We start from the raw sequence: 27,523 nt of genomic DNA on the forward strand, positions 1-27,523 counted from the left end.
TCATTATTCAGTAGCGGGTGTGTGGGTGTGTGTGCGCCGTTTGAGGGACTGAAATCCTATGCAGACATGCCCTGTGCTGCCTGGGACAGGCTCCAACAGCCAGAAACTGTGACTGGAAAACGTGAGGATATTTATTGCGCTTTGCAGGTAAATGTATGTAAAGAGCCAAGGTATACGAATAAGGAATGAAAAAATATTCCAATTTTTATTGCAAGTCACTGAACATTTTATTAAAATCTTGTTTTTAAAAATGAATGACGACACAGACCAGTAACAATTACTTATAACAAAAGGTACACCAACCTTTATTACAAACACACGACAATACTGAAATTAAAAACTGAGTTCACATACTCACACACATTTTTACATAACTACAAATTTGCAACACAGAATGCTGCTCCATGGAAGCTCCACATTTCTGTTGGTAGTGATGTTGTCATTTAGAGACCTTGAAGTTTGCTGTAAAAAAAAAAAACAAAAACAAATGGTAGGTAGGTCTTCCTTTTACTTATTATAGTGTTTCTTCTCTGGATAGACTTTTGATGGTAATATGTAGATCTCTGATACAATGCATTACGCAAATAAACTTGGCAGATACCTGTCCTCCACGGTTCGACTGGAAGGGTAGTACACCTTAAAAGAAAACCCGCTTCTTGGAAAAGACCCCTAAAAAAGACAAAAGTGCCTTTTACTGTAGCATTTATGATGTTGTGGGTTAATACCATGAAATGTTACGTCTCATTCCAAACTCCCTTATGCACAGAGGATGCGGCAGGGGGGTTGCATGTGCAGGACTTACGGGGTTGACGCACAGACAGTCAGTATTGCCGATGTTGAAGGGGTCATACTTGTCCGCAAAGACTATCATGTCGGGCAGAGGATACACCCGCAGGGCGTAGTCGTATGCCCAGTACACTGGGCTGACGTACAACGGCAGGGGCGTCAGGTGACTTTGAGATAAGATGGTCTTCACGAACTGGGGTGCAAGGATGAACAGAGCGTGAGTGCATTTACTACAGTGGGACCCCCGTGTCTCCGGTTTCCGTTACCACGGTTTCCGTTACCTGCAGTTTACTGCAGTCCAAAAAAAGTTTAAGAACTCCAGAAACGATTCATAAATTTCAAACAGCACACCAAGCAAGTACAGACTGTAAGACGGTGAGTACCCACAATACTCAGATATTGTACATGGTACAATGATTTTCACTGTAAAATGTGTAACAGTCGCCTCAGGGACGTCAGAAGCATTTTGAATGTGGGGACACACTGGCATAAAACTAATATTTTATGTTAAATGTGGGGAGATCCAAGTGAATAATTATGAAATGTGAGGGGGACACGATTTAATGGCGGCAATGCCCATGAGTCGCCTCTGTTTTTCATTGTTCCATCATCTCTTTAGGGGTATAAAAAGCATGATTTTCATTGTTCCATCATCTCTTTAGGGGTATAAAAAGCATGATTTTCATTGTTCCATCATCTCTTTAGGGGTATAAAAAGCATGTTTTTCATTGTTCCATCATCTCTTTAGGGGTATAAAAAGCATGATTTTCATTGTTCCATCATCTCTTTAGGGGTATAAAAAGCATGATTTTCATTGTTCCATCATCGTGTCTTGAGAACGAGGTTGTGCAGTACTGTATAATTATGAACAATGAACTTTATTATTATAGTATTTAATGTTGGTGATGTCTTACTGTGCATAATTTAACAATTAAACTTTGCTACATGTATGTACATGAAAATCACAGTTGTATATAGAGTCCATGGATGACTTGCTATTATTCGTGGTAGATCTTGGAATGCATCACCTGCGGATAAGGGAGGGGGCTGGTGTATAGGACACGGCTGGCTTAGTGTCATCATCTCATTTTCACTGCGTCAATGAACATAAAAAAACTGAACAGAGTTCATCTAAATGCTTTGTTGACAGCATCTGCCGAGAGATGCTGAACTCACATGGTTGGGGATGTCCATAGTGCTGCTAGGGAGACGCACACAGTTCCGGCACATTTTGTTCACCAGGTCTTCACGGATCACCACTATCTCCTGGGTGCAGTACTGTATTCTGAGAGGGAAGAGGGAGAAGGTGTAGGAAATCTGCAGGTCTTTCTAACCTATGTCTATAATGCTTAGACCAGTGTTTCCCAACCCGGGAGTTTGGGGGGCAAAGCTGTGGATCGGCTGGGGGTTCCTGAGGACACGGTTAGGAAACACTGGCTAAGACCATGAACGCCTATTTTTTCAAAGTGAAAAGAATTTCACAAAATAAAAACACACAAAGTAAAAATAAATGAAAACCTGATCAACCGAATAACACAGGCAACCCGAATTTTTCTACAATAATTGAGTTTACCTGCACGGATTAGTAGTGAACACGGAAAAAGGCACCTTCTTTCGAAATTCCTCCGTTATGTCGTCAGCAAGAGGGGGCCTGCAAAGATTCATTATAAACACTCAGGCCAGTATTTGCACAACCTATCCAAAGGAATCCGCTTTGCACACAAAAACTGCCCAAGTGACACAAATTCCACTTTGCTTTCGGTCCTTGCTAATAAAAGTTAATGTTGCATGACATCAAACAACTAACGTCTCGCTCTCCCACTGGGATCTGTGGAGCAAACGTCACCACGAAGGGTAGGAAGCCATTATAAAAGCTGCTGGACTTTAACGCCCGTCGCTGCTGTCATTTGTAAAACCCACTGAGATGCTCAGACGAGGCAGGATTTCCACTTGGCGGCTGCATGGCCAGCAGGAGTCGGTATTATTGGATTATTGCTGGGATTATACTTTCTCCAATTTTTTATATCATTTCGGATTCTTTAAGACAATCAAGTTATGGCCGACGTGTTTGTTATGCTAAAAAACTAAGGAACATCTGACCCTATTAAGAACCCCAGGTTTATGTATTACTAAAACGTCCAGCCTCTTATCCCAGTAAATTGCTTACGTCAGGGGTACTGTGTGGCTGAGCGGGTTAGGAAGCTGGCCCTGTGATTGGAAAATCACCAGTTTAAATCCCAGAGTTGCTTGAGTGATTTCACTGTCGGCCTCTTTAACAAGGCCCGTAAACCCCATTTGCTGCAGACAGGGGCGTAGGAACCAGGGGGGACGGGGGGGATGTGTCCCCCCCCCCCATATTTCACTTGGCTTCATCCCCCCCAATAAACAGACCTATGCATTTAAATGAAGTTACGTGCCTTCCAACATCAAACTCTCTCACTTGGCTCCAGGGACTGTCTGACCCTGCTTTCTAAAAACAAACAAAATAAATCTACACTGCTGTGGATAAGGGTGTCTGCTGAATAAATAAAATGTAAGGAACACCTCTTCCAGAGATACACCCTAGCTGGGATACATTTATTAATAAAGATCAATGGCACATTACGCCAAACTCAAGGAAACCCAGGAATGCACACACTACCAAACAGCAGTCATAACCCTTGAGGAAATTTTCGTAATCAGAGTCAGGCTAAGCCTCTTGTTAGTGTCAGCGATGCACGGCCAGTCCCACCTGGGTAAGATTGTGCCAGGACCCGGGTCTTCAGGACCGGGGACAAACACGAAGCGGCTGCTGTTTTTCGAGAGAGAAGCTTGTGTCAGAGGCAGCACAAGTCATGGTCGCTTTTAAACGCAGGTCTTTAAAACACGGACTAGAAAATGCCAAACAGCAGATGTCACAGTTCATCACGCCCGTCTGTGGCAGCGAGCAGCTGCTTTAATATCTGCTACCCAGCGCCAGCTGTGGTTTATTCAATTTTTGCTGGATTAAACCAGTCAAGACCTTACACATTTCACGGACCCTTCAGATGCTGATTAAGCCAATTAAGACTGCACACACTTAACGGACTCCAGTTTGTGAACTCCAGGTCCCATTAAAACCGGTGTCAAGCTGAACGTTTTATGATACGTTCCAGAAAAGATTAACGGACGTGACTAATCGTTTGGGGGAATTCTGCCATTCTGAGATATAGAAATACCTGATGCAGTAATGCCATAATGCTTACTGTAGTTCCCCCAAGACACACGACACAAAGAACAAATGCATACACAGGCACAGAATTAAAAAAGGATTCAAAGTAACCCATGTGTGTCAAAGGTCACTCTCTAAGTCACAAGTCTCTATCTCCAGTCCCTGACATCAGCGAGGCACAAACCTGCTCCCTCTCCTTCCAGTCGCCTGAAGCACAGACTGGCCACTAATTAAATCCCAAACTGAAACGGGCAGCCAGGCTGCAGCTCTGAAGGAGCCGCGAGTCGCAGAGCACGGCTCCAAAGGGCCAGAGCGACTTCCCTGAAAGGCTCACCTGCTGTGGATGTTGGGGTATTCGCAGATCATGTCAGCGAGAGCCTTCAGGGATTCTGGGAGAGGAGAAAAAGGCAGACTTTGGCCAAGAGAGGCTAGGCTCATGCTTGAAATCAGCAGCTCGATTTTATGGTGCAGCAAAAGAAATAAAAAAGGCATGATTGCCATGGGTTACAGCGCTGTAAGCTCCTCACCTTTCAGAGATTTGATCTGGCTTTTGCCGTAGGGGGCAGAGGAGAAGTTCCCACAGAAAATGAAGCAGGTGGGAGGCATGGAAGAGTATCCTGCACCGTCAGGGAGGAAAGAGGAATGAAAAGCGGGTCCGGGAGCCAGCCTGCATTATCAGCGGTACAGTGTGTGTAAAGGGGATTCCTTATATAATCCTAATCACATGCAGCTCAAAAAGTTAAAACAGTGTAATGCCAAGCAGAAAAGTATGGCTTATATTTTGGTTTGCAGAATCTCATTGCCCCACATTCCCACCTAACTGATCTGTACACACACAGCAGAGGCTGAAAGCCCCAACCCTGGAGGCAACAAACAGACTATAGACTGACCTACCATGCCGGTCAGGCTATTCAGCAGATCATTACTGATCATTAGTGTCACCGGCACAAAAACAAAATAGATTTTTTTTTGCCTACAGTACATGTTTGTTTGTCAGTGCAAAAATGCAGTATAAAGACTGAAATTATTCTCCTTAACAAATACTTATATATGGAACAAAATGTATTATTAAATTTGTAAGATTGCCGTGAGAAAATCACCCGCTGGCACATAAGGCATCCAGCAGATGGCAATGTTGAGCTAAAACAAAATGGGTAAACAGAGAATGCAGCCAACCAATACACTGAAGTATGGGGGTTTGGGAGAGGCACCTGAGAACATGGTGTGGATCTTCTCCATCACCTCCACGCTGTCCAGCCACATGTCCGACACGAACACAAACATGGCGTCCTCATTCTCCTCCTCCAGCTTCTTCAGCTTGGACGAGGCCTTCACTGACGTGGAGGAGGGGCCACCGAAGAAGTTAATGTCCCCAAAATACGCCCTGCAGACGGCAAGACAGCCCGGCTCAGCACACTTCATAAGCATCCACGCTGAAGATCATACCAAACACGACAGCTCCAGCGGTTCTTTAGGAATCCAGAGACGCCATTTTTTCAGACCAAGAGTGCTAGAGGTTGCTTACTGGTACTCACAAATACTGATACCAATTAGTGCTGTGCGTTGTCTAAAATAATAATAATAATAATAATATTTTAACTTAAAAATATTAGGATAAATAATAACACTGAAATCCCCCCCCAAACAATCCCCCTACTGCAACACCAATTGGGGCACTTAATTTTTTTTTCTGCAGAGAAAAAATGTGAAAGCCTGAAAAAAATGAGACACAAACAATCCAACAAACAGCTGGCGTTAAGACTTGCCACCCGGGGGTTGGGTGGGCTGATCATCGTTTTTTAGTTTCCGTGGAGAACGATGCATCGGCAGGTTATGATTTAATAACATGCCGCTCTAAAACCTCTAAAGTAGTGGTTCACAAACCTTTTATACTGCGTACCACCTAAGAATGTATTACCATTACGACACTGGGCCTGATCGATACCGCGTTAAAGCTTGTTATTTTCACTGCATGAGGTTTATCATTTGACATTTTCTCTCTCTATGCTAGTGTTTGCTGCACATTTGATTGCTGCAGAGTTGCTGCTCGTGGCAACTTCATCATACTCTCTTATGCTTAGCTTTAGATGTTTAATTAGATTACTAGTATCGCATAATCCTGACTTTGTACCTCCTCTTGATAGTTTACTAGAGCACAGTTTACAATCTGCTACGGTCTGGATTTTGTTGTTAACTCTGAAGTATTTCCACACTGCAGATATGTTATCGCGCTCATTTTGCTTGTCAATGATATCGCTGCTCATTACATAATATCCCCAACAGGCACTGTCACATTGTCACTAGGACGAGAATGATAACATTGTACTGGTATTGGATACCTTGCATACGTTTGAAGACTGAGGTAATTCAACACCCCCCCCTCCCCCAAGTGATAGAAATATTACAAACCTTTAGCTTGAGCAATTGGTTTTTCAACAGTCTAGGTCAGTGTTTCCCAATCCCTTCCTCGGGAACCCACAGACAGTCCATGTTTTTGATCCCTCCCAGTCCCTATATGGACTGTCAGCCAGGGAGCTCAGAGGGAACAAAAACATGGACCGGCAGTGGGTCCCTGAGGACCGGATTGGGAAACACTGGTCTAGTGCATGTACATTTATACTCTGTTATACAGGAGGTAACTGGCAAAGTGTCTGGTACATCATCTGATACATGAATGACGCTGTTTGCTTGCTGAACAGACCTTGCTACTCGGCTACAACATGTCTGCTACTATTATGGTCTACGGCAGGAATTTCCTCTGTGAATCAAATGCGACCCGCAACCCCACTGCAATGTTAAGGCCCACATATGACCAGCATTAAAAAAAATCACTGTTCTGGAGATTTCTTTCACCTCTACACACAAATAGCAAGGCTGCTATATGAATAGACCGACTCTATTTGCCTCCAGACATACATCTACAATCCTTTAGGCTATTCATTTACTACATTTCTTCTTTGCTTTTTATAATTAATTTTTTTCTTTGTTAAACTCGTCCAGGTCCCAATGCGTGTATTAGACACTGTATGTCGATCTGGTGTTATTGACCTGGAATCCCGATTTGCATAAAAATGTTACTAATCTAAAAGTATTACATAAAAAAAAAATCTAGAGGAGGATTCAAATTACTCATAGAAAGGTGCTGTAATTGTGTAACTGACTTTAACGGGATTCTAGCATCACTTATGGTACGTGATGGAGGGGGGGGGGGCTGTCAGCTGACCTGGTGATGGTGGACGACTCGGTGGGCGGGAAGCCAAAGGCATTGACGTGAAAGATGGAGTCATCATACCAGCCTAACGAAACGAGACAAGGTGGTGTGAGACCAGACTGGTGGGATCAATGCCAAGCCACAGCACTTACAATGGGCTGGGGCAGAACTGAGAACCCCTTCCCATGGCATTGTTTATAATTATTACTGTGTTTCTTTCCGGAAGACAATGAAACTGATCCCAGATTTCCTGCACAAATCTTTACTCTGCTGCATTGCCAGGTGAGAATTAATGTATACAATTACAGCACAAGAAACAATGGTGTTTCATTAATCCCTAACAATAGGTATGAATATTTACAGCTAAAATGAGTATTGACCAAATAAACCTCTACAAGCAAGTTGTTAATCTCAGCGCAGTGGATTTTGCACCTCACCTTCCGCCAAGACGAAGCAGGACTCTGTGTACAGACCGCTGTGGAACTGGTGGGGATGGTGTTAAGGGGGGTTTCTGACATCAGAGAGAGTTGGAGGGGCACCTTTATCGTGCTCCATTCCGGAGCCTTCTGCAGGGAGACCCGGCTGTTCCATATTTAATCAGATGCTTGGGGGGAGGGGGGTATGACTGTCTCAGCGACGGCGATGCTGTGGGTTTGGAGCTGCCCACAGTAACACTACGGCCCCCACAGCATACTGGGAAAAGGATATTGCTTTGGAGAGATTGAGCTGCACTGTGCCGCTGGGGTCCTCCAAGAAGAATTTGCCCTTAATGCGTTCAGAGAAGCGAAGAAAGGACATAAAAGGGAGGTTAGAGATCCACTTCAGCATTAAAGCTCACATCTAGAAACTGAACTCGCAACTTCAAAGGCACTGCTGCTTCATGTTCTGGCAGAGCACCTGCTCTTACAGCCCCAAGCACCAGACAGCCGGCTGTTTAAGGAGATAAACTGCACACCTAACGGGTCACTTAGGATCACAGCATTAGGTGAACAAATGACAGCTTTATGGCCTTTTCTGGGAGCAGGATGGCGAAGTCTGGGGCGAATTCGTGATCAACATAACGATCACTGTTTACAAAGTCGTAGCTTTCTGGAATTCCTATTTGGTCTTGGTGTGTCCTTCAGAAAGAGAAATTAATGGCAATACACCGAACACAAGTATAATGAAATTACTGTGTGTGTTTAATGTTACAAAAGAGCAAACCGAACAGGAAGAGAACGACTGACGGAAGCAGTCATGAACTGAATAGAGCGACACACCGACACAATATCAGGAAGTACACAAAAACAAAAACAGCACCAGCCAGACTATCAAAAAAAGTTAAACGTGTTTTATATACAATGTGCACACAAATACAAAAGACACTCATAAAAGAAAGTAAACTGGATGATTCAGCATATAATCTCTCAGTGTAGCAGTTTTTAGCCAATAACTGCTAACCAAAGTGTGTAGAGGGGGATAGAGGTGGTGTGGGGAATGGGGGGGGGGGGGTAAATGTATTGCCATGTGCTAAGGTACAGAACCAGGTCTAGGGAATTCTGGGGCCTTGACACAACATGTGTCGTATCCAGAGCGGCGACCCAGGGCCAGGACTGGCGCTACGGCCCCCAGAGGAGCATAAATGAGGAATGCAGCTACTGAGCAGCACTGCAGTCCTTATTGTGGATGAAATCAGAAGGGGTGGCGTGTGGCTCAGTGGGCTAAGTCTCAGGACCGGAGATTGGAACAGTCAATGTCTGAGGACCATTTGCTGTGACCCCAAACTGGCTCTCACCTGCATGTCCGTGTTACGGAGAGCAAGAGGAGGTAAAGAGGATTGCCCCAAAGGGATTAATAAACTTTTACTATTCTATTCTAAACGATGAGCTGGTTTATTTGGCCAAAATACACCAAAGGGAGAAGTGACATCAAAGGAGGGGGGGGGGGACACACCTACCTCCTTCAGCTGTGTCACCATCCCCAGTACGATCACCTCCCTGAGTTTGGCTGTGCTTCCCAGCAAGGCCTCCACTGTCCTCAACTGAAACGGCAGCCATCCAACCACGGTCACCCCCTCCCTAAGGGAAAACCCGGCCAAAAGCATATGCCGTGCTGGGTTCGTGTTCAGGCCCCGACCGCCTACCTGGAATTTGTTCTGGCCTTCCTCCGGGGCCGATCCGATCACGGGGGGTGTGAAGAGCTCGTGTCTGTGTATACGCTGTGAGAGCAGGAAGTAAAAAGTCATTGAAATGCTGGGCACTGTGGACCCATCTGACGTCCTGGTTTTTTTATTAGAATAAAACGATAAGATGCCCGCGGATCTGGAGCCGTGGCAGAAGGAGGCGAAGCTGAAAGAATGGAAGGTCAGATGGAGGCCAAGCTGAAAGATGAAGGCAGTCCGGTGTTGAGGAGCAGAGATGGCAGGGTCTGTAGGCAGAGGACTGGCACAGGGCAGCCTGTGAAAGTGGGTGCAGCGGGTAACTCGCAGAACGTGGCAGGACCCAGACCTGCTGCAGGATGGTGTAACGCTCTCTGAATAGCTCTGCCTTGTCCCTTGGGGTTCCACAAAGTCTTGGGGTAGGATGGTTGGACATGGCGAGTCTGCAAGGGAAGAACATCTGTGATCTCTACAGCAGAAAACACAATTAATCATCAGATAACATACTCAGAGCCTCCATCCAAAGGCAAGCAATTTATGGACTGAGCTGCAGAGGAAAAACTGGGTCAGAATTTCTTGACATACAAGATCTGAGGCACTGTGTGAAATCCAGCACTCTTTCTACTGATCCTGTGTGCATTTCGCCACCAAAGTGTCTCCCATAAATATCACTGCATAGATAACATCACTGCATAACACCTAAGGTTCACAATTAATTTCTATACTTACGGTATAAATTTCTTCCTCTCTCCGTTATAGATGTATCTTGGGATATCAAAAGCTCCAATAATGTTAAAGACATTATCTCTGGCGAAAAAAAATGCACATTAAAAAAAGAGGTGAGGAGTCAGAAAATAATATGAAAGTTAATATTATACAGCTGGAAGTGTAACCTAAATTTTAAAAGCATGCATAATAAGTACTAATGTTTTACATAATGCAGCTATCCAAAATCCCCTAGAGCCCAAGATATCCCACAGGATGACAAAATAACGACAGTATCTACTCACATGTTTTCGTCACATGACTGGCTGCACTCTTGGACCGCTATCTCCACCAAGGACAGCTCAATCATATTGGAGGACACTGTGGATGGACGGGAGGTTAGGAGCCATGCAAAAACTGCGCAGTTCCAGTGATGTGCGAGCAAATGTCACTGATTACGCCACCTTTGAGGAAAAGACCGCCTCTGCCTGTCACTTACGCGGCTGCTTCTCCACAGCGTCCAACACCTTTTCGAGAACATCCTCCAGTTCCAGCTCACTCACGGAACTCAACACCTCCACCAAGTACCTGCTGGCGTCACTGAAAAAAATGTTAATAATTAATAAACATAAAAATCACCTCCATAATTATAAGTCGGGCTGCTGTAGATGTGCATCATGTCATCCCGTCTTTCTCTATTTCTGTCCAAATTCCCATTAGTTAATACCAGTTATAGTGCTTAACCTTCAGAGCGCTATATTGATACTTCTTTGCAAATGTTAGGAAGATTAAAGAGAAAACTATGGTAATAACTTGAAGAACATTAACTATCTGCTGGACTTTAGGTACAATAATAAGCTATGTTTATACACACGCGTGAAAAGCAGTCATGCAAATTTTGAAAAACTGCATGCTACTAACATATCATACTACGAATATTTTATATATTAATCCGTTAGTATCTGTGGAGATGAACTGGGATAGACTGGGGCATGATTAAGTTTAAGGTCAGGGTCTTAAGTTCCAGTCAATAATAACCCTCCGAAAACACGACGGCAGGCTGCATATGTAGTCCAGCCATTATCTGCTTTAATCGTTACCCAAAAAACTTACGGGCGAAGAATAAGTCCCCGCATTTTGAAAGCTGCTGACACTTTCGCCTTCACTTTGTGCGACTCCATCTTCAACAGTTGGCGCTAAATCTCGCACTTCCGCCTCTTTTGCGGTGAGTTTGGCGATGGGAGTCCGCGGGGTCCTAGCGCCCGTCTCGACGGAGCCAGAGGGGGCAATCCCATTATCACCACGCTTACCTGTGGACCATGGGTTTATGGTCACGACAGATATTATATGCCTTTTAATATTAGACTCATACACTACATAAAACATTTTATAAAAGGTAACTAATATTTTAATTCATCATTGCCTAAATAAATCATCGACAATCATATTTAAATTATAAACTATAATACAGTTATTATGAGTTATAGAAAACGGAAGGAATCAAAATGGTAAACTTTATTTTTTAGAATGATCGGTTGTGAGAAAAGCAGAAAAAGACAATGAAACGAAAAATACGTGTATTATACGCCACTGCTGAACGTCTCTGTTAAGCAGAAGTGTAAAAATCGTAGCATGTTTTTCGCCATACGGAAAGCCCTGTGCAGGCATGTCGTATGATCTTCGTCGCTTGCCGTAAGAGGCCCTCCCCTCGCTGTTTTCAGCTGTCATACTGTAACATATTTATGTTTGTCATAGGCGAGCGGTTAGGCGCTGCACTGGCGCTGCGATGCGTCTCCGATCTCCCCGCAATCACGTCCGGATCGGATTAGAGCCATGGATGTGACAGGCGAGCCGCACGGCACCGAACTCGTGGCCCGGGAGCGGAGCGGCCACACGGCTCTGCTGGAAGGAGGCTTTCTGTATGTGTGGGGGGGTTACGTGGTAAGCGCAAGTCCTGTCAACAAAGCAAAACAAATGTAAACAACGCGGACTCTTCGCTCTCTTCTGATTTTTTCTGGACGTATGGTGGACGTGCAGTGTACCTGCGGGAATGTAAACCCGGTCATGAACGACCGTCATGCTTTTTGGATGTTAAAAGTCAACTTAGTCTATCGCTTTTATTTCCGAAAAAGTTGTATGTGTATGAACAGCTGCACACACATGATACTATTAGATCATGCCACATATAGCATGTTTTAATAGTGCAGTGAGTTTAGATGTAATCAAACTTCCTTGAGCTATGTGTGTATGTATGAACATACTGTGTGCATGGAGTGTCATATACGTGTTGATAAATAAAAAATATATGCAATTATCATTTGTCCTCTGTAGGCAGTTGGTGATGATGAAGTTTTCCTCCCCAGTGATGAGATCTGGCTGTATGACACGCAGAGTGCTTTATGGTAATTGAAAACATCTTGTACTCATCACAGTTTCTTTCTAAATAATAAAATACACAAGTGTATGTCAAACTGCAAATTTCAAAACAGGATGCATGTCTTTTAAAAATACTTTCAACAGTATTTTGTATTTAAGAACATATTTGGATAGGAACTGAATACTGTTCATTTTAGTGTAATATCTTGCTTTTTTGCTTTATCTGGCTTTGCTGAATGTGGTCATATGGGCTAAATTATTTGATTTGTCTGGGAGTGGGTCCATTTGACATGTTCAAAATAAACATATAAATATGTTATTGCTTACTACTCTGATAGGATTTTTAAGAATCAGGTTTCACTGAGGCAGAGGATGATGACTCAGCAGGTAGATCTGGTGCCTCACAACACGAGGGTTTTCGGTAATTGTTGGCCTACAGTTTGCATTTTCTCTACTTGTTTGTGTGGATTTTCTCTATAGGTAACACAAGCACAGTTTAGATGAACCGGTGACTGAGTGAATGTAAACACCCAGTGATCCCCGACCAAATAAGTGGTTATTAAAAATGGATGGACCCTTGGTTTCTTGAGCGGTGTGCTGGCCAAACAGAGGTGCACCCTAACCCTGAGAATTCTATTCGGTGGGTTAGTTGGCGACGTCCTTTCCGTTTCATCACTTTGTACAGGGCTGTTGGTTGAACCGAGGGACTTTTGCTCCGCTTGAGGCATATTCCCTTAAAAAAGCGTGTAGGCGTGGAAGCAGGTACCATCCATTCAAATCAAGTCAAGTCAAATCAAGAGGGACTTTATTGTCACACCAACCATAGACAGTAACACAGCATATGGTCATGCAAAATAACCTTCCCTGGGGTCACGGTGCTATATATATACATAAAATGCAGACAGACAGGACAAAATATCAACAATAACAACATAAGTGAATATACAAGGTAGATATAAACATTTATGTTTAGAATTTAGGCAATGATGGAAGCAGCAGATTTGCATGTAAATAGTATGAATGATTGAATAAATAAATATCAGAGTGATAAATTATGGATAAATAGCGATAAAATAATGCTATGTAACTCAGACCAGATCAGACCAGTGAAAGATGCATCACAGGCTCGAAATGTTGCCATTTTACTTATTTCAGCAGTGCAATGTGGGCTTCCCTTATGCGAATATTTCCTGCTGCTGTAATGCACATGTGATGCATGCGCTTGTTTTGTTAGGCAGACACACAGGATGGAGGGGGAGATTCCGCCGCCCATGTCAGGCACCTGTGGCAGCTCTCTCAATGGTCACATGTACATTTTTGGAGGCTGTGATGACCATGGCCACACCAATCAGGTGACTTGCAGACTTATTTTTGGCATCGGGAAAATATCCCGTTTGCACTTACTGCAGAAGTTGGTATTAGCTTCCTTTTCTTCAAACATACAGAAGATGGCATCATGATTAAGGGTCTGGGCTTGTGGCCAGAAGGTTGTGGGATCAAATATAACTGACCCCATTAATATTTAGCTGAATTAGTGCTTAAAATGAAATGGTTGCTTTGTTGTTAGACAATATCTCCTCAGATGAGATGTGAGGCTAAAATGACCTGTTTTCAGATTTACTACGTCAATCTTCTGGATGGAAAATACACGTGGAGGAAAGTAACGAACAGCAAAGGGCTATCTCCCACACCACGGGATAAGCTGTCCTGCTGGGTGCATGATGACAGGTAAGCTCAGCGCTCCATTTGCACAGGATAAGGTGATATCCTGGAGTTTCATTTCAGCTTCAGTATTTCAGGGCACGATTTCTCTAGCCATAAGTACAAATTAATGTTGATAATAAATTAGTTAAATCTCTTCAATAATGTAAAATTACATCATTCGATTTCATTAGAGTTCATGCAGTACGGAATTTGCTCTTTTCTTGCATCAGCTCTTTAAAAATGAACGCCTTGGAAAGACAGTGATTTACTCGGCCTGTCTCTGTCTGTCATTTTATGTATCCCTTGTATCAGGGTTTCTCAACCACTGGACCGCAGGCCATAGGGAGGCCTCTAGTGGGCCGCTAATCTCGATTAGGGAAATGCAGTTTGGTCCACAATGGGCTTCTAGACACCCAATCGCCAGCTGGAAAAACTGAAAATTTACTCAGGGATCCAGCCCTGTGGACTACAGCCAGGCCTTGTGGCTGGAAAGGTTGCGAATCCTTGCCTCTCCTTTGTCTACTCTGATATAGTATGGAGGGCTGTGCAGGATGCTAGATGGTCGGACATGAGGTAGAACTGTATTATAATGGTATAAAAATGCCCTTTTGCCACAGTTTGTATCACTAGACCTACCAGTGTAAGATCTCCAGGCATCTGAATTTATTGGACTACTTAGACCTGACCATAAATGATGTGATCGACCACTTTAATGACTTGGGGACTTGTACACAAAACAAAGTGGCCATAAAAGATACCATTTCCGTTATATAAATGTGTGTTTTCTGGTACACTAATAGTCATTTAAAAGATGCAGACACACTGGTGTGTTTTTCTGTTTGTGGAGAGCATTGAAATGGAGTCAGAATGCGTGCTATTGAATCAGCCAAAATCTTTTAGCTTGGTAGATAAATCATTTGGTTACCCCAGACGCCGTTACGCCTAACAGCCTGCCTGCTGTAACTGTACCTCTGCTGCTACTTTCTAAAATGGTGATATGATGTCCTAAATTTACGCTGGTTGATTCCGGCATCCTACCTTTATGATTTAATAAAATGAAACTCACGACATGCTCATTCAAGTGTCATCGTCTCAGCTTCACCGCTCTGCTGCTACTTCAGTTGTTACGTCCATATGGTCTGATTTTTTTTCCTGATTAAAATTGCTGCAATAAACAACAGTTCTAAAGAAAAAAAAAAACAACATAAAATGGCAGACAGCCACAATGCCCAGGGGCCAGTAATTTTGTTTTAATATTTATTTATTTCAGAACTACTTGGAAATATATTGTGACAGCTGAAATAAATCTGGCTGCAAAGGGGAATTAATTCAGTATGAGTTTTACAACTTGATTTTTAAGACTAGAATACTGCCAAATTCTGTGTGGACCATTGCAGACCAGCATTAGTTTGTCCCCATCAAATATGTTCTGCTCCTATGATATAATTATCATGCAAATTAATCTGAAAAGCACATGTATCCATATTTAATATGTAACTGCTTCAGTTATTTGCAAGAACTGGAGGTAATTTATGTTATAGTCGGAATTTTATAACGGCTATGATGATCTCTATGCTATAACGAGGCCCTCAAGGCCTGAACTGCATTACTGCAGTGTTTCTGGATTATAAATAATCTTTGCTTCTTACAGTAGCATCTAAAATTTAACTCCCTGCCTTCCTTAGTCATAACTAAGTAAACAATGAGAATTACCTAAGTGTTCCAATAGTCATTTCAGTCATTCTTCCTTATGCATACTGGTATATTGCCAGTGTCTGCTGTTGCTGTTGCCTCACAGCAAATGGAATTGTGCCTTGCTTAATATCTGAAATGGGATAGCACCATGTCCCCCCCCCTCGGTGCTCTGCCAGTCAAAATGTGTGTCCTACAGTTTCGGTCCCCATTGTGCACAGTTAGCCACGTGTAGTGAGGAGGCGCAGGAAAAAAATGTCTCATTTTATCAGATTGGGCTTGGTGGTTGGGTGTGACGCCCTTTGCTTGACAGCTGCTCTTACCGCTGGCTCAGTGCCTGGACGTCTGCAGGTGAACCTGAGAATAACGGTGCTCTCCTCCATGCGTGTTCTTGGTTGACGGAGCCCTCAGCCTGTAGAGTGAAGAGGAGCTATGGAGCTGTGTGCTATTATTCACCACTCCTGAGCTACTGTGGAGGAGGCTGTACATTGAGATTCAAAATCATTTAGATTTTTTACATCGAATTACCCCCATTGAAACCAACATCATCGCTTGCAATGCTCAGAAATCGCCTTGGTTGTCTGGTTTGGCTACCATTACTCTGTTTGGGTGTATCAGTTTTCTAGGTTCAAAATTTCTGCCTGTTTACATTAATTATTGATGTATTTGGGCTCTGTGTGTCTCTGGGGGCCAAAGCAGTAAAGAGACCATGCATCTCCACAACTAGCACACTGCAGCAAGTTTGTCCAACCCTCTGTGTTTGGAATGATATGTTCTCCCTGTCATTAGGGAGGGAATTTTTTTTACAGTCTTACCTACATACCTTAAAAATACACTCTCATGAGAGAGGAATGTGGTGGACAGTGGGGAATGCAGACAACGCGAACAAGCCACTGTCAAAATGAAGCATTCAGTAAACAAAGGATACTACATGTATTGATTGTGGTTATCTGAGGCCTCCAAGTTAAGCAGCTAGCATCCCATCATGCTTTAAGCCATTTCTATGTTGTCTGTGATTTTGGCGAAAAGAGGAGGAGGTTGCTGACCTGGACTTCAGTGACTCTGCACTTGCTGATAATTCCTGAGAAATGGTGACTAAGGTAATTGTAGCAAAGGACTTGGAATTGATTATCCTTAAACGGTCCAAAGGCCCGTTCATCATGCGGAGCGTGTCAAGAGCTTAACGAGACTGACACAATGGTGGAGTCGTGGTACAAAAAATGCCATATTACACCTAAAACACAAACAAAGTGAAACAAAATGCTTTCCTGAGCAGCGGAATGAAGTCATATGGTAGATGAGTCATCCAACCAATGCTCGACAGCCACAAAGGTGCATGTGTGACACAAGCCAAGAAAAGCCTATAGAATCGAGTGCTTATATGCCATGGTGAAGGTTTTGGACACCTCTGGATGAACTTTCCTGGCATTACTGTGGTCCGCTCAACCCCTTAAGGCTGATTTATGCTTCTGCTTTGACGCTGTAAGTACGGTGTAGCCGTGGAACCTATGCCGCAGCCGTCACCGAGCCTGACACGCACCTCCCCTGAAATGTAGCTATACGTCATGGAGACACAGACTACGAGAACTGTGATTGGTCCACTTGGCAGCATTCGCGTTTTTATGAGAGGGAAGAAAGCGTACATCCCAGGTGTACTTATATCGCTGATTGAAACTGAAGCGCTATTTATATCTAGCATTAAACAACCCACCCTGGGCATTGCAGCAACTGGTCTACAAAATGCTCAGGATGATGGCACCAATGTCACTTACCTCCATTAAATTTATTTGTACATTTCAAAACTAAAAAAAGGTAGTATAGATATTAACTTTAGAAGGGAAAATGCATAAAAAGTGACTTCATATCAGCTCAACAATTTTTCCAAATTTGTCTACTGGAAATTTTGAGCAACAGACATATAACCAGGACTTGATAAATGGGTACTTCATTAAATGTTTTTTTTCTGTTTTGGTTGCAAGATTCAACAATCAGGCAGGGTGGCAAGACAATAAATGCGGCATCCAAAACTATGTTGTCATATGTATCACCTAGCATTGTAATTGCTGAGTGACACAGACACACCAACGCACAAGTATAAATGCTCGCAATGGCATTGGCCACTTGTGTAGTTCATGGCGTAGGCTCAATGCAGAAGTCTAATTCAGACTTTATTGGGAAAAGCAAAATAATATAATAACACAGCATGCAATTGAGTATGACAGTTACACCCAGCCACCATATCTGAATCCAACTTTCAACTGATTAATTTGTCTTCTGCCACCACTGACAAAGGAACATCAGACTAAGGAATTTTCCATGGAATGATGGCATCACATCCTCCAGGGAATTGTAGACAGCTGGAGAATATAAGTGAAGGTGATGCTGTGCTAGATAGCCCAATGTCCAATTAAATCAGTGCATATTATGGTTCTGGTGGTACCTGTATCCAAAATTCCAGTTCATCACAGGGCACACACGCTTACAGAGATACCAGTACACAGTATCCACATGTATGAACAGTAGCGTAGGCAAGAATTTTCAACAGGGGGTGCGTGCCGTGCATGTCCAGCCTTTCTCTTCCTAGTTCCCAGTACACTCAACTGCGACACGGCCCAACCTACTTTCGCATTTCTTAAGAACTGGTTTTTAACAATGAACTATATATATTCAAAATAACCGCAGACGTTTTAGCTAATTTGTTGTGCTTGCAGTGATTTTATTTTTAATTGCTGAAAACTGAACTTCAGAATGATGTTGAAATCGAAAATACAGTAAACTGATGGTCTATTTGCTGTGCAATTTTTAATTCCTTACAGTACATGGGAATATTTGGTTGCCATCGGTTTGCGCAAAACATCAACGATCTGTTAGTAACTGTTTCAAGATGTATAAATAAGTAGACTCCTAATCATGAACGAAGGATGCGTTTTAACGACTCACGGGATTTCATAATAATGGGGAACACAGGTCTTGCAAATATTTCTGAATTTCACATAAAAAAATTTCACGTTTTCATGATGGGGGTGTGTACACACTTTACGCACCGTGTATGGCTACACCACTGTGTAGCAGAAATGTTTTGCTTTTCTGTCATCGCCTCCTTCCCCGCCCCTCCCACCCTTGTGATGCCTGTTTTCACAATAGGGACATTTTATGTCTGACACGACACGCTCTTGTGTTATCCTTTTGTTGTACTGCAGGCTCATCTACTTCGGTGGATATGGCCACAAGCGACTGGGAGAGATCAATGATTCCAAGAGCTTCATTGTGGATGAGGCATCCTGGGTAAAAACCAGCCCCTTTCTAAATTTCAATTTTTTTCTTGACTTTGTGTTGCATTTGGCCACTCATGTGCATCCAGAAGTGAACTACGAATAAGAAATGGATTCATAAATTAACGTTTCAGGTAGAGGAAGTGTTCTGGGGTTGGAATAACGAAGTCCATGTTTTTGACTCGAGGACAAACACTTGGAGCGAACCTCCCACTCAGGTATTGCAAAACTCACATGCTTCTACAAAAAAAAAAAAAAAACTGAGCTCTAACAATGACATCATCGTGACATCATGAATCATAACTGTGGAATGTTACTGGCTTTTTGCCAGTGGAGAAAGCATCTGCAGCATTTTCTGTTCCATGTGTTGGCAGGGTATTCTACCTGCTCCGAGGGCTGCCCATGCGAGTGCCACCCTGGGCAACAAAGGCTACATATGCGGGGGCAGAGTGGTGGTGAGTCCCACAGACGGCCCTCCTTCACATTCCAGCCGAGAGAAGAAAAGTTCACCGCAAGTTACGGCGGAGCCTCACATGCCAAAGCTTCTGCTTATTAGTCCTCTTCTGTTCGCAGTTAATGAGGCATGGCAGTGCTCCACGCAGGCGGTAATTGAGTGGCTGGGCTATAAGTACCTTTGAAAGAGCAGCAAAGGAAACTCCTTTGATAGTGTAGAGTTAAGAGTGTAGAGTTAAGAGTGTAGAGTTTTTCTCACAAGGACTTAGTGTCTCTGCTGTGATTTCAGGAGACCAGGAGATGCGACATCCACTGCCTGGATCTTGAGTCTTGGACATGGACAGAAGTGTAAGAAGTGGTTATTGGGTGGAGAACTGCATGGCTGTTAGTCACTGGTCACCTAGCCTTCACGTAATTTAGGTTCCTGCCATACAATACATTCCAGTCATTCCATTAAAAGCGGCATTCCATTGCAGTAGTTAAATGGGGATTTCTGACAAAACAATTTAAAATCTCTTCAAAACAATCCTTCTTTGTTTCACGTTATGTGGTATCATCCTGTAAATCTGTAATGAACACTAGTTAGTTGTGTCATTGAAGTACAGTACAGTTATTGTTATCAGTTGGGTAGACAGGGCAACAGTGGCCAAAAAATAATTACTAATTGTTCACTGTGTCAGTACTATAAATAGACACAATTACACCGATCAGCCTCAACATTAAAACCACTGACAGGTGAAATGAATAGCATTAATTATCTTGTTACAATGGCACCTGTCAAGGTCCTTTTTTATATGGGGCAAGTGAACAGTCAGTTCTTGAAGTTGATGTGTAGGAAGCAGGAAAAATGGGCAAGTGTAAGGATCTGAGTGACTTTGACAAGGGCGAAATTGTGATGGCTAAATCACTGGGCCTGAGCATCTCCAAAACGGCAGTTTTTGTGGGGTGTTCCCAGTATGTATTGGTCAGTACCTACCAATAGTGGTCCAAGGAAAGCATACTGGTGAACCGACGACAAGCTCATGGGTACCCAAGGCTCACTGTCTGGTCTGTCTGGTCCCGAGAACTACTGTAGCACAAACTGCTGAAGAAAATTAATGCTGGCTATGATAGAAAGGTGTCAGAACATACAATGTAGCTGGCTGCGTATGGAGCTGTGTAGCCACAGACTGGTCAGAGTGCCCATGCTGACCCCTGCCCACTGTGGAAGGCACCTACAATGGACATGTGAGCGTCAGAACTGGACGATGGAGCTATGGAAGAATGTGACCTGGTCTGATGAGTCGTGTTTTCAGCTACATTAAGTGGACGGCTGAGTGTGTGTGCATGGTTTTCCAAGGAGAGAGGTGGCAAAAGGAGGCACTATGGGAAGAAGGCAAGCCGACCGAGGCAGTGTGATGCTCTGGGTGATGTTCTGCTGGGAAAGCTTGGGTCTTGGCATTTATGTGGATGTTACTTTGACACATACCACCTACCTAAACATTGCTACAGACCAAGTACACCCATTCATGGCAATGGTATCCGTTGATGGCAATGGCATTTCAGCAGGGTAATGCGCACTGCCACACTGTGAAAATTCTTCAGGAGTGGTTTGAGGATCATAGAAAAGAGTTCAAAGTGTTGACTTGGACTCCAAACTCGCCAGATCTCAGTCCGATCAAGCATCTATGGAGTGTGTTGGACACACAAGTCTGATCCCTGGAGACCTCACCTGAAAACTCGCAGGACTTACAGGATCTGCTGCTAATGCCTTTCTGTCAGATACCACAGGACACCTTCAGGGGTCTTGTGGAGTCCATGCCTCAACAAGAGCTGTTTTGGTGACACGAGGGTGACTTACAAAACATTAGGGAGGTGTTTTTAATGTTATGGCTGATTGGTGTATGTACTTTTCAACTCAAAATTTACAATATGACAGATAAGTATCTTGAGCCATATGAAGTTCACCAGACACCCAGTCACACTACTGTAAAATGCAGCATGCAGAATCTGTTGGTTTTCATCATAAAGTGACATGTTTTTCCATGTTGGGGCCTTGACAGTATACCTACGTCTACAATTCCCATCGGACGTTCATGGCACACTCTGACCGCCGTGTCCGACAGCACCTTGTTCCTCTTCGGTGGGCTAAGCGTGAACTGTGAGCCACTCAGTAAGTCACCTCCTCCCTCCTCCTCACTGCTTTAGAACCTTCAGAAGCAGCTGTTTGTGAACAGCATTTGTTATTTTTTCTGAAAAAGCAAATTACACAGGACAGCGAACAAAATGCAGTCACTACAAATGTTACCCGGCAGCACAGTAATGCTGAGAAAAATAACACGCTGCCGTCTATGACTGATTTCGCCACACATTCAATAGTTCTATTTGAAAAGCATAAAAATACGTGTTTAAATTTGAGATAGCTAGGTAGGTATGTTGATCCTTGCACAATTTTCTTCCCAAAGAAATTGTGGTATGAGAAAATTCATTTTGGCTATAAATTTAGCTGGTGGAGCTAAGGGGATCGTAAAAAACAAAATTATTGCGGGGTAAAATATTCATCTTGACAACCGAAACCTTGCTTTGTGAAGAAACATATAGAGCCTCATCTCTTGAGACCATCTACAATTTTCTTCTTCATGTCAGAAAAGTCTTCTTCTGTGAAGGCTTGAGAAAACCTTTATAGCAGTGAACACATAAGGTGTGCTAATAGTTGAGCCAATAGGTGAATATTTTTAGCAGCCATATTCAGTGGAAGAAGAACAAATTCAGTAGCAAGCCCTCACAGTCCTCTTTATTTGAGTAGCTCTCCTCTTACATTCTTGCGATGTTGTGGTAATATATAGCTCTTGCTCCACTGCTAACTTGTAACTGCTACTGGTCAAGCTTAGCCTAGCAGAACTTGTACATAAGCTGGCTCCTTGACACATTATCTGCCTTGCTTGTATGTAGCTTTCCACAATAAGCATCTGCCAACTAAATGTCATTCAGTGTAAAAATTGACAGGATGTGACATCATGACAGCTGGATGTTAGAAAGCAACAGAAGGCAATCATCTGCATATAATGACAGATATCGCATAGACCTGTCTATCATTATGGGAGATACTATCCTGCTCTCCCTAATGGCCTGCGGCAGTGCTTCTAAATATGAAGCAAAAAGGGCAGGCTGAGAAGGACAGCCTTGTCTTGTCCCTCTGCATAGAGGAAAGGCCACTGACTGATTGTGACACTGGAATGATCATATAAAGATTTTACCAAAGAGGTGGAATTAGTCTCAAATTCAAATCTCTCCGGGACCAACCATAGATAACTGTACCCTATCAAACACCTACAGCACAGCCATTTGGTCAGGTGTCAGCAGTCTCAATAATGTGCGAGAGCCTGCTGACTTTATCCAAAGCCGCCCTCCGTTTTATGAATCCCGTCTGATCAGAGGAGTAGTTTCTCCATAAATTGCTGCATACGACTGGCCAGTACCTTGGCAAAAAGCTTGACATCTGCACAGATGAATGATATTGGCCTCTAACATTCAACATTCAAGTGAACCATTGCCTCTCTTCAGTAAAACATTGATAAGTGAAACGAAGAATTTTTCAACCTTCTGTAATGCGAGGTGGTGTTGGCTGGCAGATAAGGTTCTGAAATAAAGTACTGTGAAGTAAAGTACAATGTCTCAAGGTGATGGATGGACCTTCAACATCCAGACCAAGGAGTGGAAGGAGCTGGAACACAAGCACAAGAACAAACCAAGGTACCATTCACTGTCAAAGCCTTAGTCTGCCATGTGACAGATCGAGCTCTGAGCCTGCCTGACTAACAATTTTTCGTTCTAGAAACATTTACCAAATGTTACGATTAAGGTATGGAAACGTTCAAAGTGTCCAGTTCACCTGATGTTTGGAGAATGTCACCCCACTACTACAACAAGTACTACAACTAAGACTAATAATGGTATAGTAGAGCAATACTATTCTAATATTATACTACAATATACTAATAATGGCATGGTAGAGCAGTGAGTGGCACTTCAAGTCTTGGTGGCGTATTCACAGTATACACATACCACCCTATTATAAAATATTAGTTATATTATAAAATGATATTTTTCAACATTCATCATGTTTAAAGGATGTTCAGGTAACGATATTCTTCTGCTAATATTGACAAAACCTTTGTTAAAAGGTAAAACGTGGAAGTAACGTTCCCTTAACATTACAGTAAGAACCTTCTCCGCCAACTTTGAGAAGAACTTTAAATGACGTTAGCTAAAGTTCTGGGAATGTTTCCTATTAGTTGGGTAGATGGTAGATCTCATTGCTGTGGTCTTTAAGAAACCATTCCCAAGGAAACCCAAGTTTAATTTATAACAAGACAAATATAAGTGCCAAAAATTGTCGTAGAATAAAGTTAACTCAAAAGTAAATTATTATGTCTCAGACTTCATTTGTCAGTTTGCCCAAAATGTGGCTTAAAATTCCCTTAAGAGAAGAACTCCTTTAGAGATTGTAAAGTGATATTTATATATGAACTACGCCTTAATGCGGAGCTCTGCTACACTTGCATGCTGAGTTACTTGCTTTTGACATCTTCCTACCCACCGTCTACTTTCAGGTTGTGGCACACAGCATGTCTGGGGAAGGACTCTGACGTCATTGTGTTTGGAGGGAGTCAGGACTACATCCTGTTAGTGGACAAAGTAGGTGCCATCAGAACCACTGGAGGACACTCATTATCTGATGATGCTGTCAAATTCTCAGGGCCACGAGGCCAAGATGCCACTTGGTTTAATAGCTTTAAATGTGATACAGATCATACATATATTCTCTTTGAGGTTAAAACATGTGACATTGCCTTTTGTCTGCTTATCCTAAAGAACACAAACAGCTCTATAATAGACTGTAGATATGAGAAAGTACTCAGTTGTTGTTTAGCATTTATGCCATAATCTGTGGTCTCAGGAGGCGAATCTCAGTATCACAGACTGACCATATCTGTTCTTCCTTAGGGCCACTGCAATGATGCACTTGTTTTCCAAACACAGCCATACTCCCTGCAGAGGTAAAATACTCCCAGTCAAATCACTACCATTAAATATACAGTCATCCCTTCTCACTTGTGAGGGTTAGGGACAAAGATCCCCAGGAATGTGAAAATGTGCGAATAATACTTGTTCACCCCTAACTCAAAACAGTCTGTTAGCCTGAAAAATAACATTCAAATTCTGTTTATTACCAATATCTAAACAATCAGTACTGTCCTGTACACTATACATGTCAAATTGCTCTGTCATTTCCAACTTAGTTCTTTTTATGTAATATACAAATCATCTAAATTATGGCCCTGTATGCACAAAGGTATTACTGTATGCAGTGGGAGCACCACATTTTGGAGCCATTATTAAAAATGGAAAATTAACAGCACTGGAAAGTTTAAAAGTTACTGCGAGAAAGCCGAGATTCCACAGTCACTCAGAGAGCTAACACATGAGTGAGGCTGGTCACCGAGACAAAGATGTGCAGCGTAGCCAAACCAAGATGTTTAATATTAAAAGATGGACAAATGCACTTACGCTAACAAATTCACATAACACCAATATTTATATATGATTTTGTGATCAAAATCATTTTCAGTATTGTTTTTGCACGTTGTTTGCAAAATTCTTTTGGCAAGCTGCGAAAACATTCTCATTTAATTATTCACGTCCAACTGGGAATAACCAGTTGCTGACGACACAGTAGTGCTCAGCGTTTTCTCCAACATTGGAGGAAGTGGAGAACTTGGAAAGGTGCTGCCAGCATAACAGCCTCCAACTGAACATCTGCAAAACAAAGGAGCTGATTGTGGACTGCAGGAGGCAGCAGGGCTCTTACACATCTGTCCACATCAATGGTGCTACAGTGGAGAGGGTGAGCACCTTCAAATACCTCAGCGTCCACCTACAGGAGGACCTCACCTGGTCCACAGAAGCATGTACTCTGGTCAGCAAGGCGAGGCAGCGGCTCTACCATCTGAGGAGGTTTAAGGTCTCTCCTGCTGTCCTTAAGGACTTCGACTCGGCTACTGTAGAGTCCATACTGACCATGAGCATCACATCGTGGTTCGGGAACTGCTCTACACAGGACCGGAAAGCCCTGCAGAGGGTGGTTAGAGCAGCTGAGCGCTGCACCAGATCTGCCTTGCCCTCCCTACAGGACATTTACACCAGCCGCTGTAAGACCAGAGCAACAAAAATCTCCAAGGATCCATCTCACCCCAATAACTCTGTTTTGCCTGCTGAATTCAGGCAAACGCTTCCACAGCCTTATGACCAGAACGGAAAGGTCAAGGAGGAGATTTTTCCCCCAGGTCATAAGGCTCCTAAACCAGAACAATACTCAATGCCTCTAGGCCTTCCGCCGGACTCTACAGTGACTCTTCAGTCACTGTAACAATGACATATCCTATGAGTACTGCTTTCACACTGTCCAAATTGTTGGCACATACCTCAGGCCTCTTGCACATTGCACTTATACTGCACAGCAAAATGCCTCTTACCTATCACTTATGTATAGATTATGTACAGCTGAACATTTCATATTTTTTTTTATTTTATTATTTTTCCTTATTTTTTTCTATATTTTGTTAATCATGCACAGCTGCTTGGAGAGACCAGGGTTACATTTCACTACACGTTGTATGTGTACAACTGTGTATGTGACGAATAAACCTCTTGAATCTTGAATCAAAACCTCAAACGCCAGATTCACAAATCTGCAGGGGTGACTGTAACTGAGAGCTAATGACTGGCCCTAATATAATGGCCATTAAAAGCTTTGATTACGAATTGTGGCCTTTGGATAGTCTGTTTCTGCTGGAAGAGATTAGTCTGTCCTATCATCCTGCTGCTATTTTGGGTCACCCAGCAAACTCTGCAATTGTTTGGTTGCCAAGGGCAACAATATATCACACAGTTTAAAAACTTTATCCACCACATTCGTCGTTTATAATTAAAATAGCAGGAAGCATACATAGTGTTATAAGGGGTTACATTCTGTATTATAGCCAGTAACTGCAATGCATAGTGAAATTACATTATTGTATAACCCAGAGGTCTTGGGATCCAGGCAGCAGGTGAAATCTTGGTGCACTGAGGTACAAAGCTGTGTACTTATTTCTCTACCACTCTCCAACAGCAGCGAGTTCCAGCACAAAAAGGACACAATGTCTGAAGGGACGTCCCCTGTATCACTCTGCATCACAGTAGATTTTGAGAAGGCACAGCTCTCAAACTTCCGCTTTAAGAAATTATTTTAGCTGTTTACTACCATTTCACATTCCGTGGATATGCAGTTTTGGCAAACAGGGACAATGTCACATGCAGGTCTCGTGGCTATTGGATGTCTCATGCATGCATATATGTTAGCATACCGCCATGCTCTAGAAAGTGCAGTTTGGCATACTGGGAAATTCCTGGGATGTGCCGAGGTTATGAATAGCTGATAATATCTGTCTGTTTCTCACAGACTTTGTGAAGACTGCATTGGCAGGAATGCGAGGATGCTACAGACCCAGCTGTCACTGTTACCTTCAAAGCTAATGCAGATCATCCAGAAGAGGATTTCCTTTTTCAGAATTGCTAAAAGAAAGTCAGGAAAACGTACAGGCTAGGTAATGGTTACACAACAGTGGATGTCTATAAGGATTCATATGCTGGTGTTTTATATACTTTACTAAAATGCTCCTTATTGACTTTATCATAATTTAAGTAACTTGCAAAGTTTAATGAACAAGTTATGTATAAAATGTATGCAATGTAATATTGCATATTTTTCATTTTTTAAATTACACTGCCAATGTTTAGATTTGCAACTTGTATAAATTATACTTTGTATGCTTATACATTGTTAAACGTGTTTTCAACAAATAAAGATGCCTCTCAACAAAGCTACGATGGCTAGCCAAAAAAATATTTTTTAATTCACTATGCTTCGATAAATAGCAAAATTTAAATATGTTTCAACTTCCTGTGGAAAGCAT

General features: G+C 42.7%; 2 protein-coding genes across 4 annotated transcripts; one reads left to right on the top strand and one right to left on the bottom strand.

Annotated features, from left to right (window-relative positions):
* Positions 1–277: 277 nt before the first annotated feature.
* Positions 278–11,309, bottom strand: pole2 (polymerase (DNA directed), epsilon 2). The gene is made up of 19 exons (XM_023828235.2): positions 11,143–11,309; positions 10,529–10,629; positions 10,335–10,410; positions 10,054–10,131; positions 9,674–9,767; positions 9,310–9,384; positions 9,124–9,207; positions 7,896–7,952; positions 7,625–7,673; positions 7,200–7,272; positions 5,188–5,360; positions 4,504–4,593; positions 4,311–4,365; positions 3,518–3,577; positions 2,360–2,437; positions 1,963–2,071; positions 803–979; positions 602–669; positions 278–462 (listed from the first exon to the last, which is right to left on the bottom strand). Exons 1-19 carry the CDS (start codon positions 11,208–11,210, stop codon positions 444–446), a joined length of 1,584 nt encoding a protein of 527 aa, XP_023684003.1. The 5' UTR covers positions 11,211–11,309; the 3' UTR covers positions 278–443.
* Positions 11,310–11,720: 411 nt separating this feature from the next.
* Positions 11,721–27,434, top strand: LOC111852522 (kelch domain-containing protein 1). 3 transcript variants are annotated; one of them, XM_023828549.2, is made up of 13 exons: positions 11,721–11,970; positions 12,361–12,431; positions 13,640–13,757; positions 14,021–14,133; positions 19,002–19,086; positions 19,208–19,291; positions 19,448–19,528; positions 19,816–19,874; positions 21,569–21,678; positions 23,186–23,258; positions 24,119–24,203; positions 24,513–24,565; positions 27,010–27,434. In XM_023828549.2, the coding sequence occupies exons 1-13, from the start codon at positions 11,863–11,865 to the stop codon at positions 27,152–27,154; spliced, it is 1,185 nt and encodes a 394-aa protein (XP_023684317.1). In that variant the 5' UTR covers positions 11,721–11,862; the 3' UTR covers positions 27,155–27,434. The 3 variants fall into 3 exon arrangements, with proteins under 3 accessions (XP_023684317.1, XP_023684318.1, XP_023684319.1); XM_023828550.2 differs by having other exon boundaries at positions 19,819–19,874; XM_023828551.2 differs by lacking the exon at positions 24,513–24,565 and having other exon boundaries at positions 27,010–27,150.
* The last annotated feature ends 89 nt before the right edge of the window (positions 27,435–27,523 follow it).

This window comes from Paramormyrops kingsleyae, chromosome 14 (assembly GCF_048594095.1).
Source record: "Paramormyrops kingsleyae isolate MSU_618 chromosome 14, PKINGS_0.4, whole genome shotgun sequence".
NCBI lineage: Eukaryota > Metazoa > Chordata > Actinopteri > Osteoglossiformes > Mormyridae > Paramormyrops > Paramormyrops kingsleyae.

Bases quoted from the DNA above. Each gene is read 5' to 3' on its own strand.
- pole2 (XM_023828235.2), bottom strand. From the start codon at position 11,210: ATGGAGTCGCACAAAGTGAAGGCGAAAGTGTCAGCAGCTTTCAAAATG. The intron at 10,132-10,334 runs GTGAGTAGATAC...TTTTTTCGCCAG, and splicing joins CAGTCATGTGACGAAAACAT to AGATAATGTCTTTAACATTA. The intron at 9,208-9,309 runs GTAGGCGGTCGG...CTGCCGTTTCAG, and splicing joins AAGGCCAGAACAAATTCCAG to TTGAGGACAGTGGAGGCCTT.
- LOC111852522 (XM_023828549.2), top strand. From the start codon at position 11,863: ATGGATGTGACAGGCGAGCCGCACGGCACCGAACTCGTGGCCCGGGAG. The intron at 19,087-19,207 runs GTAAAAACCAGC...TTAACGTTTCAG, and splicing joins TTGTGGATGAGGCATCCTGG to GTAGAGGAAGTGTTCTGGGG. The intron at 19,292-19,447 runs GTATTGCAAAAC...ATGTGTTGGCAG, and splicing joins GGAGCGAACCTCCCACTCAG to GGTATTCTACCTGCTCCGAG.